Source organism: Primulina huaijiensis, chromosome 8, assembly GCF_012295235.1.
Source record: "Primulina huaijiensis isolate GDHJ02 chromosome 8, ASM1229523v2, whole genome shotgun sequence".
Taxonomy (NCBI): domain Eukaryota; kingdom Viridiplantae; phylum Streptophyta; class Magnoliopsida; order Lamiales; family Gesneriaceae; genus Primulina; species Primulina huaijiensis.
The window spans coordinates 6,428,489-6,443,389 of record NC_133313.1 but is presented as its reverse complement, the minus strand read 5'-3'; the positions used below and the strand labels follow the sequence as shown (position 1 = coordinate 6,443,389).

Here is a 14,901-nt window from a genome sequence, read left to right as displayed (position 1 = left end):
TGCTGTTGAACTGATAAAGAAAACCCAGGAAGAACAAACGGTTCGCTTCCTGAAGTCCCGGGAGTTCAAGAAGATGGTGGTCGAAAAGGCTTTTCCTTACTTTGAACAGGGCTTCAATAAGTGCCTGGAACAATTTGAAGAAGAGGGCGTGGTTCCAGCTGACCGGGAAGATTTCCCTGATTTAGAAAAAGCCGCGGCGTCTCTGCCAGAGGAAGAGGAAGATCAGCAGGACCCCCTGTAGATTAAATTCTCTTTTTTTTTTTAATTCCCGGGTTTCCGGGCACCTTGTAAATTTTTCCTAGTATTAATGAAAATACTCTGCTTTTCATTTGCCGCACTTGATATTCCTGCGTGTTGTACTTTGCTTTAAATATCCTGGTCAATTTTAATCGGTCTTCACCTAATACTCTTAGGTCGGGGTGCGGATCCACAGAACTGGGATATAACCGGGGTACGGGTCCACCGGGCCAGGGCACGAGTCCCTGGACTTAAGATTTAACCGAGGTACGGGTCTTTCGGGCCAGGGTACGGGTCCCTGGACTTAAGATATAACCGGGGTACGGGTCCTCCGGGCCAGGGTACGGGTCCTTGGACTTAAGATATAACCGCGGTACGGGTCCACCGGGCCAGGGTACGGGTCCCTGGACTTAAGATATAACCGGGGTACGGGTCCACCGGGCCAGGGTACGGGTCGCTGGACTTAAGATTTAACCGAGGTACGGGTCCACCGGGCCAGGGTACGAGTCACTGGACTTAAGATATAACCGGGGTACGGGTCCACCGGGCCAGGGTACGGGTCCCTGGACTTAAGTAGACATTTTCTTTGAACAACTCCTTTATGTGATGAAGAAATAATAGATACACGTGCTTTTAAACGTAATATTTCTTTAAATGAAAAGCATTCTATGGTCTTTTAAGAATGCGTCCTTGAGAATCTTCGAGATAATAAGCTGCACTTGAACTGACTCTTTGAGTTATTTTGAAAGGTCCTTCCCACCTTACTTCTAATTTTCCCACATCACCTACCGGCTATCTTTTTCATAACCAGGTCCCCAACTTGAAAATTTCGTGGCCAAACACGCTTGTTGTAAGATTTCATCACCCGGCTGCGATAAGCTTCCACTCGAATGGCTGCCTGATCTCTTTTTTCTTCCACTAAGTCAAGTTCAATGGCCCGGGATTGATCATTGTTGCTCGGATAAGATTCTATCCGAATGGAAGATTGCCCGATTTCCACGGGTAAGACTGCTTCTGAACCATAAACAAGGCTGTAGGGTGTTTCTTGAGTAGATGATCGGGGTGTAGTCCGGTATGCCCATAAGATACTCGATAATTCTTCCACCCAGTTTTTATCCTTCCCATAGAGTCGGGCTTTCAGTGCTTGCACAATGATCCTATTAGTTACTTCACTCTGGCCATTAGCCTGAGGGTAAGCTACTGAGGTGAAAGATTGAATACTCTTCATTTCTTGCCACCAGGAGGTGATCTTCTTTCCCTGGAATTGCCTTCCATTATCTGAAATTAATCTCCTCGGGATGCCATATCTGCAAACAATGTTTTTCCAAAGAAATTTCATGACTTCATCCTCGGTAATTTTGGCTAATGGCTCGGCCTCTACCCAGTTAGAGAAATAATCCACAGCCACGATAAGAAATTTTTTCTGTGCTCGGGCTATAGGAAAAGAGCCCACGATATCCAAACCCCATTGATTGAAAGGGCATGATGCGGAGATTGGTTGCATATTTGCAGCTGGGCGATGATAAAAATTAGAGTGGTGTTGACAACCTTGACATTTTTGAACAAATTGGGCAGCATCTTGATTTATCCGAGGCCACCAAAACCCAGCTAATATAGCTTTTCGAGACAAAGCTGTTCCACCGAGGTGTTCACCACAGCATCCCTCGTGTATTTACCGGAGAACGTACTCTACCTCGTCTTCTGATAAGCATTTGAGTAATGGGCCCTGATAGGATCGTCTGTACAAAACATTATTCAAAAAGACGAACCTGGGCGCTTGCTTTCTGATTTTTGCAGCCTGGGCTCGATCTTCCGGGAGCTTTTCATGTATTATATATTCAATGATGGGAATCATCCATGCGCTTTTCTGGATCGAGGGTATTTCTTCATCAATGGAGAGCAACAGCTGGGTGAAACAGAGAACCTCCCGGGTGCTTATATCTGACATAGAAGCAGCCACTTTAGCTAAGGTATCAGCTTCTGCATTTTCCTCCCGGGGAATTTGCTCGATAATCCAGTCGGTAAGAGATGCTGCCCGGGCAGTGATGAGCCCCAAATATTTGAGCATTTTTTCATTATTGGCCTCGTACATCCCTTTGATCTGCTGTGTAATCAACTGGGAGCCAGAATAAATAATGACCCGAGAAGCACCTACTTCCTGAGCAGCCTGCAACCCTGCCAAGACAGCCTCATACTTTGCTTCGTTATTGGTGACCCTGGAATCAATCCTTAAAGCCAGCTTGATTTTCTCTTCTGATGGGGCAATTAGGACCACCCCGACTCCACATCCTGATAAATTTGAGGCACCATTAACAAACACTCTCCATACCTCTTTTTCCATCGGTTGAATCATTTCAATTAAGAAATCTGTTAATGCTTGAGCTTTTATAGCAGCTCGGGGTTTGTATTCGATGTCATACTCCCCAAGCTCACAGTCCATTTAACCATTCTTCCGGAAACTTCGGCGTGAGTCATGATCCTTCCGAGTGGAGAGTTGGTGAGGACCACGATGGGATGCAAGAGAAAATAAGGCCTCAGCTTCCGAGCGTTCATTACCAGGGCCAATGCTATTTTTTCCAACTCACTGTATTTTAATTCCGCTCCTCAAAGGGCGTGACTGACATAATATATTGGTTTCTGATCGGCTCCTTCTTCCTTGACAAGTACAGAACTAACAGCGAACTCAGTGGCGGAGAGATAGACCCACAACTTTTCTCCAGACTCGGGCTTGGCCAAAATAGGCAATTCAGCAAGGTGTCTTTTCAAGTCTTGAAAATCTTGTTCACATCTATCGTCCCAGCCAAATTTTTGTGCTTTTCTTAAGACCTGGAAAAATGGATAACTCCGATGAGCAGATCGAGAGATGAAACGTGAGAGGGCAGCAATCCTCCCGGTTAATTTTTGCACATCTCGGACGGATTGAGGAGAAGGCATGTCCATTATTGCTTTGATTTTTTCAGGATTGACCTCAATTCCTCTGTCAGTTACTAAGAAACCCAAAAATTTACCACTCCTGACCCCGAACACACATTTGCTCGGGTTGAGCTTTATTCCATACTATTTTAAGATGGTGAAGGTCTCGGCCAAGTCATCAATAAAATTAGATATTTCCCGGATCTTGATTAGAATTTCATCCACATATACCTCAATATTTTGACTGGTTTGATTGTGGAAGACTAGATTCATTAAGCGTTGGTACGTGGCCCCTGCATTCTTCAATCCAAAAGGCATGACAACATAGCAGAAGGTGCCCCCAGAGGTGATGAAACTGGCTTTATCTTGATCTTCCAGAGCTAAGGGGATTTGATGATACCCCTGATATGCATCCAGAAAGCTTAATAATTCGCATCCAGAAGTAGAATCTACCAGCTGATCAATCCGGGGGAGTGGATAACAGTCTTTAGGACATGCTTTATTCAATTCCCTGAAATCAACGCACATTCTCCATTTCCCAGTGGATTTTGGGACTAGAACCACATTTGATAGCCAGGTTGGGAACTGGACTTCCTTGATATGTCCGGCCTTCAGTAACTCTCCCACTTGCTCTTCAATCACTTTATCTTTTTCAGGGCCAAAATGCCTCTTCTTTGGCTTTACGGGTCGGGATCCCGGGAGGATATTCAATTTATGCTCGGCCACTTGGGGCGAGATCCCGGTCAGTTCCTGTTGAGACCTGGCGAAAACACCAATGTTAGTTTTTAAACAATTTAAGAGATTTACCTGGGTAGACGCCCATATGTCTCGGGCCACCCGGACATGTTTTCCAGGTTCAACTTCCACCACTTCTTGCTCCTCTTCTGCAACAAAATGCACTTCCCCCTCATTGGCCCCTTCTTGATACTCTTTCTCCTTCCCTGCCTTCCTTGCCTTCTTTTGATCTACTCGGACCGTCTCCCCATAACATTTCCGAGAAGAGGGTTGGTCCCCCTTGACTTCCCCAACATGTCCTCGTACTGGAAATTTGATTTTCTGATGATAAGTAGATGCCACGGCTCTCATCTCATTCATGGTTGGCCTTCCCAATATGATGTTGTACGAGGATGGGGCATCCACTACTGTAAAAACAGTCACCACAGTCTTCCTTAGATCTCCAGTACCCAGGGTCAGGGGTAGAATAATTTCCCCCTCAGGGTACACAGCATGTCCATCAAAACCAAACAAGGCAGTCTCAACCGCCTCTAATTGATATTCGTGCAAATCCATTTGGACCAGGGCTTCCTTAAATATAACATTAACGGAGCTGCCATTATCAAAAAATACCCTCAACACATCATAGTTAGCCACTCGGGCCTGAATAACAAGAGCGTCATCGTGGGGTAAACTAACTCTTCTAATGTCCTCTGGTCCAAAGCTTATGACTGGCTCGTCTCTCTTCCTCTCATCGACCTCCAAGCATTCTCTCCTGCTCCTGGCTTTCCGAGCCCGGTTAGAATCGCCATCGGTGGATCCTCCCGAAATCATTTTTATTACTCCTCGGCTTGGGGAAGGGTCTCTTTTCTCTTGGGTGTTTTTCTTCTCCCGAGAGCTTCTTTCTGCTCTTCCACTTCTACTCGGGATATCCGCCGATGTTTTGGGAGTATTAAATCCGGGGCAACGATACACCCAAGGTGGTGATATAGGTTCATCCTGGGAGAGATGAGATTCCGGTTCAGAGTGCTTCTTGAATTCTTTTCTCAGAGTTCGGCATTCATTTGTATTGTGAGAACATTCTTTATGAAGGGTAAAGTACCCTTTCCGCTCCGGTCTTGGTGTTCTGGCTACTGGTCCGAGATGCGAGACTACGTCCGAGCTGCATTCTTGAATCTCTCGATCTCGAGAAATTCTCAAAGGTACATGAGATAAATGTCCCGGGCCACTTTTCTTGGGAGCTCTTTCGTCAGGCTTAGCTATCCGATCTCCTCTGGATCTCTTCAAAGCCTCCCTCTTTTGGTTTTGCGCCTCTTCCATATTAATGTATTTCTCTTTACGGGACAAGAGATCTTCGAAATTCACGGGCAATTTCTTAGTTAAGGATCGGAAAAAATCCCCTTCCCATAGCCCTTGCATGAACGCTGTAGTTTTCGTCTCGGGTGCACAGGCTGGTACATCCAGGGCCACTCGGTTGAATCTTTTGAGATACGCCCTGAGGGTTTCGTCTTGCCTTTTTTTTACCTCAAATAGGCTGAAAGCAGTGTTCTTGTACTTCTTGCTACTGCTAAATTGATGCAAGAATACCTTTTGGAAATCTTCAAAACAATTGATACTTTGGGGCGCCATCCCTTCGAACCATCTTTGTGCAGAGTCGAGGAGGGTGGTGAGGAACACTTTACACTTGATTTGGTCCCCGTAGCAATGTAACATAGCCATGTTTTCGAAGCGAGCAAGGTGCTCCTCGGGATCAGAACTCCCATCATAGTCCTTGATCTTGGCGGACTTGAAATGTCCGGGTAATGGTTCTCGGATAATAATATCAGAGAATGGGCAACCTTTTATAACTGGAGCACCATCCTTGGAACCAGCCTGCCCTTCTAACACCTTTACTTTCTTCCTCAACTCTTCCAATTCTTCCGCAACAGTGGGGGACTTAGAACCTGCGCTTGATTCTCTCTCCTCTTCTTGACTACCCTGCAATTGCTCCGGTTCTTCTTGCAGTGGAATAAAATGATTAGGAGCCTTATTTGCCATCGCTGTCTTAACAGCATCAGCTACAATTTTGGTCAACTCTTCAGGTGTTAGATGGATGGTGGGTTGAGGACCATTGGGTGGGGGACCTCCTGCACCAGAGAGATGAGTATGGTTATCCTCCTGAATTCGGGAGGTGTCCTGGTTGGCTCTCCTAGTAGGTGCCATATCAACGTCTTAAAACTCATATTTCCCACAGACGGCGCCAATGATGTAACCCGGGTAAAAAGGGAAGAGTCGGGTCGGATACTCGACCGGGTATACTATCAAAAGATGAAAGGAAATATGAGTCGGACGTTAGAACTTAAAAATTTTTTCTCCCCTAGGTTAGTAGGAAGCTCAAGTGGAAAAATCAATGCAACCAAATGATGGTTGTGTAATTGATGTGAAGGGTAGGGTAGGGAGTAAATACCCAATAAATGAGAGTATTCAATGTGTGAGTTAATATCTGAATGGAGAATAAATGCAAATAAAGTACTTGATATTTATAGTAGAAATGACAATGATGACCTCGTTCTTTGTGCTGATCATTAATTATAATAGGGTGCCTGATTATACCCTATATTCTGACATGTCAAATCGCATACTAGTCACATCCGGCCCACTTAATTTTGTCAATCATTTATGTTATTGTCAGAGGTAGGTCGGCTATGCATGCTCTATCAAGTTGACGCCATTAAATGCTTTACTCATATCGAGGTGACCCGGTTAAAATGCTTCTCGGGCAATTATAGAAGAGCTCGGGCATTCCTCGTCTTTGGGAAATCATGTTCCGGGTGGTCCAATGACTCGGCCTACCGACTGGTCGCTCACCTTGTACTTTCTTCGTCCCAAGTATTTATATAACTCGGGTTATTAACCAGTCTTGTCATGCTCTCGTCTTGAGAGCATCCCCTCCTGACCCGAGCACTATTCAGCATGCTCCATGGCCCAGGAAGTCCCAGGGCCTATCCATGACCCGGGACGTCCTAGGGCATCAACTGATAACACCTCCATTCATGGTTCTGAAAACGTGAGAAAATGGTTGTATTCCAACGAAGAATACGGGAGCTCTATATTCGAAAACTGGACAGAAACAGGAGAGAAAAGTGAAGAAGTCAAGTTGAAACCTAAAAGTGTCAAAAGGAGATTAACAGACGAGGATCAAATCCCATTGAGAAACGGGAAGAAAGCGGGCCATCACAAGAGAGGGAGTCCTGAAGGAAAAGGGCTGCTTTCATGTTTTGGAAATGCTTATGGGTTTCAGTTCAGCTTCATTTGCGCGTCCAAGAAATTGAAGAAGAAAATGAAACAGCATGGCCGTAAGAAAACACAGAACTTTACTTTGATGTCACGTCCATAACAAAACCTCGCAGGTTTCTTTTATATTACAAGTTCTATTCTGGGATTCCTGATTACGTCTTTGTATTTGGAACAACGTTTAATTCTTTCTTATCGTTAAATAGATAACCTGGTCTAAGAGATTAGAGTGTAACATACGAAATTGCTTTCTTTATTTATTTCAGTTTTAGTGGTTTTTCTTTCTTTTTCATGCCTTCTTCAGGTTTGCATCACTTGTCTTTATTGCATAAAATACATTAAACTGATTCTTAACAAAATGTTTACCATTTATTTAGCTTAAAATAACTTTAAATTGAGATAATATTTAAGAACCATTGGAATGACTAGAAACGAGCGTGAAATGACAATAAAGGAATTCGAAATCCAAGAACACAGTCATATAAACAAGTGCAACTGATTTAAACAATGGATTTGAAATATTTTGATTTAAAATCAATAAGCATAAAGACATCCTTACTTCATTTGATACTACTATATTCTCTCATATGCTGCCTTCATCCTCACCACATGACACGATTCAAATATTCAGTCGGGCTAGAATAGACATGTCTCCAAATCCTTCAGACTGAAAATGTTCATCTGTGGCATGGACACCAAAAGGATGGTCATTAAGACAGTCTCCTTGATAATATATTTCCTGAAATTGAAATCAAAAACATTATTATACTTTTTCTCCTCCAATATAAATTTTCCCTCCTTTAACCTCTCCCAACTGCACGTAGATGATATGATAACACCGCAGAAGAATAGAAAATCGCGAGTAGAGCTCCTCTTAGCGACTACAAGGTTACTATATTATTATTATCGGTTTAAAAACAAACTTGTAATGAATCAACGATTTATTTTAGCACCTTAGCAACAAGCAGAGCATTATTATTTGCAAACTCTAAGGAGCTCTCCAGCATGCTTTGGATGCCTTGACCTAGTTGCCACGAAGAATCCTGTTTTTGGAGTTTCTTTACGAGAAATATAAGTCTCTAAAACTTAGTAGAATGATTACCCAAAAATAAAGCCAATGCCAGCTCCAATATATGCTGTTTCTGGAGCAAGTTCAACCTGAAGGTCTCCAAACTGCAAGATACATGACATCCTGTGTACTAATATGTGGTGAACTAATGAACCAAAAACTATGCTGACGACTGGCTTTTACTTTCGGCATTTCCGAGATGACTTAAGGAGAGTGTGCTTTTGGAGGTACCATCGGCGTATGGGATCCGGATCCCTACAGTGTTGGTAAAACAGCAAATGATGTTGTTTGCCTACATGACATTTCTTTTAATTTTTTTAATTCTTCTTTTTTTTTTCCACTTTTTTCTCTCTCTTTTTCTCTTTTATTTTCCCTCCATTTTCCTCCTTTTTTCCCTTTTCCACAAACATTATCAGACAGTTTTATATGAAATAATATAAACATTTGTTTTCTTCTCAGCTATTTCATCTCGTCTTCTTGTGTCTATTTTTTTCTTTTTCTCTCTCACTCAATTTTATTATTTTTTTATTTTTACAGGAAATACTATAACATACAAGGTCCGATTTTCTTGTTCCTTTAAATGTCTAATTCTTTTTCTAATTGTTTGGCTATCGAATTTCATATTTATAAATATATAATTTGTATATATATATGTATGTATATAATTTGCATATATATGTATGTATATATATGTATGTATGTATAACCATGTAAGATTAGGTTTTAGCTCATGATATTCAATAATTCTTGGTAAAGATGATGAATTTTTCTTAGCTTGTGACTTTGTTTTAACATTATTTTAATTTTTTTTAAAAAGATAATATATGGTTCTGATCTGTATTAAATTAGTAGATTATATATATAATATCAAATATTTAATCAATAATTATAAAAAAATATTGAAGAATGTATCGGGATTTTAAATTATGAATTTTCCTTTCATTTTTGCATAGTTTAGAAAATTGACCGTGATGTATTTTCAAGTTAGTAAAATATTAGAAAAAAATTAATGTAATAATCTAATCTAAAATTAACTTTTGTTTAGTAAGAATCTTATATTTATCATTAATAAAGATATCATTTGAATATGATTTTTGTACGAATTTTACATCTAGTAGGGTGAATATGGAGCAATACAAAATACTTAATGCAGACCAACAAGACAATTAGGTTATTTCATCGTTCTCTTGTACATGACACAACTCGTCTGGTTTAGAATTTTGATTGACACTAGTTACAATTGACGTACTTGACTTATTGAGTTTTGGCTTATTGCTTTTTGATATTTGTTGAGAAAAATATTGTTTTATTATTAATTTGTTGCATTTAATATTTAACAGAGAAATTTATTGCATTTTTTTGTCACCGTCGTTGTAAACTGAGACTGAAACAAGCCAAAAATTTTATTGATAATTTGAGATTCTTGATGGACTCTAGTTCAAATATCGAATTCAAGCCTAAGATTGGTATGGAATTTGATAGTCTAGACGAGTCTTGGAAGTTTTGGGTTGAATATGGTGGGAAAACTGGATTTGGAGTTAGGAAGCATTATTTTAACAAGAACAAGAACACCGGATTTATAAATTTTTATAAATATGTTTGTTGCAAGGAGGGTGTTCGTAAAAAAGACAAAAGATAATCATCGACACTCAATCCTCGGCTTGAGACTCGAACAAATTGTAAAGCAATAATGGGCGTCACATTTGTTTATAGTAAATATAAAGTTAATGAGTTTATCAAAGAGCATAATCACCCACTCCATCTTCAAGAAACAGTTCATATGTTTTCTTCCCAACGTAAAATTACAGAAGTTCAAGCCTATGAGATTGATTTGGCAGAAGATGTTGGGCTTAAACAAAAATCAAATTTTCAGTTGATGAGTAAGCATGCAGGGGGAATAGATTGTCTTGGTTATGCAATGTTGGATGCTAAAAATTATATTCGATTCACAAGACAAAGAAGTATGGTGTATAGGGAAGTTGGTTGTCTGATGCGATATTTTCAACAACAATTATCTAAAAAACCATCATTTTACCATGCTAATCAGATGGATGTGGAAGAACAGATAACTTATTTTTTTTGGGCTGATGCGAGAATGCTAATCGACTATGAGTATTTTGGTGATGTTCTGTCACTAGATATCACGTATTGTACGAACCGTGCATACCGACCACTTGCTATCTTCTCAGGTTTCAATAATCATAGAGGAGCAGTGATTTTTGGTGCAGCATTTTTGTTTGATGAGACTGCATCATCATTTAAATGGTTGTTCGAAACTTTTTTAGAGGCACACAAGCGAAAAAAGCCTCTCACTATCTTCACTGATTAGGATCAAGCTATAGCAAATGCCTTACATGAGGTAATGCATGAGGTATTTTATGGATTGTGCACATAGCATTTGATGCAAAATGGCGTCAAACACTTGGGAAACTTGATGAAAGATGGTTCTAATTTCTTAACTGATTTTAAGAGATGCATGTATGGCATTGATGATGAGACCCGATTTGATGAGGCTTGGAGTGTTCTACTAGTACAATATAATATTCAAGAAAACACATGGTTGCAATCCACTTACAATATAAAGGAGAAATAGACAGCTTGTTACATGAACAAGGCTTTCACACTTGGTATGAGGAGCACACAACTCAGTGAAAGTTTCAATTCTGATATCAAGAGTTTTATGAAACCCGACTTAGATATAATGCAATTTTTTAAGCACTTTGAACGGGTCTTAGAGGAAAAGCGGTACAATGAGCTAAGGTGTGAATTTGATGTTGGGATCTCGGTTTTCTCGTGCCCAAAACGCAGCGGAAGTTTTAAAATTTTTAGATCTTGACATTCAAGATATTTTTGAGCACTCGTATGGTTTTAATAAATAAACATACATAAGATGTTTAGTAATATATCTTTAGTAAAATAATTCACTTGGCTCCAACTACACCGATATTAGCGGACGTAGCTCTTGTTGTAATTCTTTACGAACGTTCTTCGTTCTCCGAATCAGGTCCACGACCGGATTAAATGTTCATCTTCTAATTTGCACTAGAAAATTAGAAGATGTTTTTGCGTTAAGATAGTGAAAACAAATTGGTTCAAAAACCCTTTTGAGAGCAAAAAAAAAATCCCGATTGAATTTTTCCTTCTTTCTCGCTTTTAAAGCTTCAGTCATAATTTTTTCGTTTTCAAAATCAGAATGTTTCCCACGAATTGGTTTCCACCGAATAGCATGCCTCTTAATAAGGATAAGAAATCCTTATTTTAATACTAATCCTTAATTTAACTTAATTAATCCAATTAATTAAGTAAATGAAATATTCTTATTGCATGCTAATCGTGATTCTCGAATATTATGCCTTTTGCAATGTATATTCTTTCTTGTCAATTCTCGAAAATGCATGCAATTATAATAATAAAATATTCTAATTATATTTCTAACCTTTCTTTTTACTTAATTAATCCAATTAATTAAGTCAACTAAAGATTCTAAATCCATGCCATATTAAATGCAATCTCGAATATTAATGCATTAATATTATTTTGCTTTGTGTGCAAGTTTTTAAAATTATGATATCATGAATATTTCCATAAATCAATACCATATTTAATAAAAACTTAATGAGTTATATTTTAACTTAATTAAAATATAATTTAATTATTAAAGCTCATTTGAACTTTAATAACTTAGCATGATGGGCTTATACTCTTACAAGCCAATGATTCATGCTCCCATTACATTAATATCATCATAATCCCGATCGACGATCCAACATCATCGATGTGACAATTTCAACTTATTTGTTGTTATGATGCACACTTTAATTTCGAGATCACCAGTGTCTAAATAAAGCAGGTGTACTCCTTTGACTGTCTTAACAGTCATGCTCTCTAAATTTCTATGCTTTTATAAATTTTATTTATAAGCTTATCGATTGATCATATCAAACTTATTCTTATAAATCCAACTCATTGAATTTATTATCTCAATGTTTTCTTTTATAAATTCAACTCTTTGAATTTAATATCTCAACGGAGACAAGATAATCCAGTACTTGTGTGACCCTCAATGGTTCAGGGATACAGCTAGCCGTGGGTTCACAACTCTTTGTGATTCAAGACATAATCCTTTATTCGGACTTACCCTAATTTTCCCACATTCCATGCACCAACATTTGATCATGAGAATGTCAGAAATTATTTTCTGATTAAACCCATCGAATCATGGTAAGAGCGTCTAGTAGCATCGCCCCATGATTCCCTAGGTATCACTGATATTGCCTGCAAGAACCAGTCGATTATGATTAACGTACAGTACGGTCTCTTCATCTCATATATCCCGATCGAATCTGCAACCATTGGTTCATCGAGGGTTGCATATCAATTCGATAACTATGTGACACATATAAATAGTGGCATCACATGTACTATTAGGGAACTCCTTCTCCAACGTACATCTCATACTCTGGCCAGAGATTCCATGCACTATTATTTCATCAGATCACATAGGATATCCACACCCGTAGGTGAGCGGTGAATCCCCGACTAAAATGCACTGGCTCCTACATGTGTCGCAACTGTACCCAATCTCGCCACCTGATGACTCTCCTGGAGTCGGTAAACAAGTCAAAACACAGCCCTAGCATATAGAACCTCAGTGTTGTCCCGGGTCATAAGGACTAATGATGTACAATCATAACCACGGACTTATCTTCTCGATGAATTATAACCACTTGGAAAGTCCGAGATAGGGTTGTTCGGTATAATCATCATATGACTACCCATCTGCATGTTTGAACATCTCTATGCCCTTACCAAGAAACGCGGTACACAACATCATAGATGCTAGTCTCGAGCTCAAGCGAACTTTATCCATGTTTTAGGCGGCTGAATCGACTAGAAACGAATTTAGATTATACAGTATTTACAAATGAGTTTCAACATCGAATTACGATTCATTTGTATTAAAGTATAATCAAGGACTTTATCTATGCTGATTGCATGGGTATACAGATAAAGTAAACTGAAACCATGAAAAGTTAAATTATATTAAAATAAAGATTGTTTATTTCAATTGAGTCAATAAAATCCCTAGCCAACAGTTGGCTTGCAGGGCATATACTCTAACATTTGAGACATGCAAAAAATTACCGAGATTAAAGCTAGAGAGTTCTCCTATGTTGCGTCAACTTTCTGAAATTTATACCCCCACTATCTTTCATCTATTTCAAGTGGAGTTTGTTTTGTTCGCATCTGCTTACATTAAATATAAAAATAAAACACAACCATTATTTGAATATGTTGTCGGGCTAATTGATAAAGAAAGAGAATGGAGGGTGACATTTAATCTAAGCACAAAGATCATTTCATGTAGTTTCTGAAAATTTGAGATGATTGGATTATTGTGTTATCATGCTGTGAAAGTATATGATGTGCAGGACGTAAAAAAACTACCAGAGCATTATATCTTGAATAGATGGACGAGAAAAGCTAGGAGTGGAGTGGTACACGATTTTATGAGCAATGAAGTCGAAGAAGATCCTAAACGAGAAAGTATACGACGATATAGAAAACTTTGTATGATGCTCGTAAGACTGGCAACCGAAGTCTCTGTCCAACCATTAACTTTCTATTTGGTGCATAATTTGGTATGTGATCTAACCAAGCAAGTCATGGAAATCCGTTTGACTGAAGTGAGCCAAGACAACAATGGTGGTGTCAGGACATCATCGATAGGACTTTCTATTATACAAGCAAAAGGATTCAAGAAAAGAAATGGTGTGAAAAAGTCAAGAAGGTTGAATAGTTGGGTAGAATTTCAAGCAAAACGGAGAAAAAAAAACTTGAGAGTCGAGGTAAATTAACTACTGTTAATACTTTTTTGAAACAAAAATTATCTAGATTTCTTATTTTTTACAATCATTGTAGGACATCGGAACACACGATGAATTACTTGTATCTTGTTCAGCACCTCCGGTACCTCATGCATGTCTTCAAACAACTGTAAGTCAATTCAATTTCATTGAATTATTGATGGTATGAACTTTAAAGATATCTAGAAATTTTTTAGTGGGTAAAAATCTTAAGCCAAAAAAATATTAATTCTTATATGGTAAAATTGATTTTATATTATTTATTCTTATTTAATGTAGACACAATTTGATCATCCTCACCATTCTCTTGAAGCCATAGATTTCAATGGAGATATATCTAATAATGATCTTGAGTAGTTTTTTTATTTAAAGAATAGCCCATTAACATTGTTAGTTGAAATGAAGTCTCAAAACATATGAATTATTTATTTTTGATGGAAATGTAGTGTTGAATTTTAGTTTTTGATATTGCATGATGGAAATGTTCTAAATTTTAATTTAAGCATTAACATGTTAATAGTTTTATATTGTTAAAAATTTTGTTCAGTGGAAAAAATTTTAATAATACTCATCAAATTCGAAAAAAATGATACGGTTTTTCACATGTAAAAATTTAATATAGTTATTTTTAATTGTAAAATTATTAATTTAACATAAAAGAATTAAAATGTTTATATTATTTCATATAAAACTGTCCACTAATGTTTGTGGAAGAGGAAAAAAATGGAGGGAAAATAAAAAAGAAAAAGAAAGGGAAAAAAATGAAAAAAAAAAGAGAAGAATTAAAAAAAATTAAAAGAAATGCCATGTAGGACACAACATCATTTG

General features: G+C 38.4%; 2 protein-coding genes across 2 annotated transcripts; both read right to left on the bottom strand.

Moving 5' to 3' along the window:
• Positions 1–1,018: 1,018 nt before the first annotated feature.
• LOC140982037 (uncharacterized) lies at positions 1,019–2,677 on the bottom strand. Its single transcript, XM_073448452.1, has 2 exons — positions 2,007–2,677; positions 1,019–1,544 (listed from the first exon to the last, which is right to left on the bottom strand). Exons 1-2 carry the CDS (start codon positions 2,675–2,677, stop codon positions 1,019–1,021), a joined length of 1,197 nt encoding a protein of 398 aa, XP_073304553.1.
• A 617-nt stretch (positions 2,678–3,294) lies between these two features.
• Positions 3,295–6,066, bottom strand: LOC140982035 (uncharacterized). The gene has a single exon (XM_073448451.1). It carries the CDS (start codon positions 6,064–6,066, stop codon positions 3,295–3,297), a length of 2,772 nt encoding a protein of 923 aa, XP_073304552.1.
• Positions 6,067–14,901: the final 8,835 nt, after the last annotated feature.

Excerpts from the sequence above, each read along its gene's own strand:
- LOC140982037 (XM_073448452.1), bottom strand. The coding sequence starts at position 2,677 with ATGGACTGTGAGCTTGGGGAGTATGACATCGAATACAAACCCCGAGCT. Across the intron at positions 1,545-2,006 it reads ATCAGAAAGCAAGCGCCCAG|ATATGGCATCCCGAGGAGAT; the intron begins GTTCGTCTTTTT and ends CATTGTTTGCAG.
- LOC140982035 (XM_073448451.1), bottom strand. The coding sequence starts at position 6,066 with ATGGCACCTACTAGGAGAGCCAACCAGGACACCTCCCGAATTCAGGAG.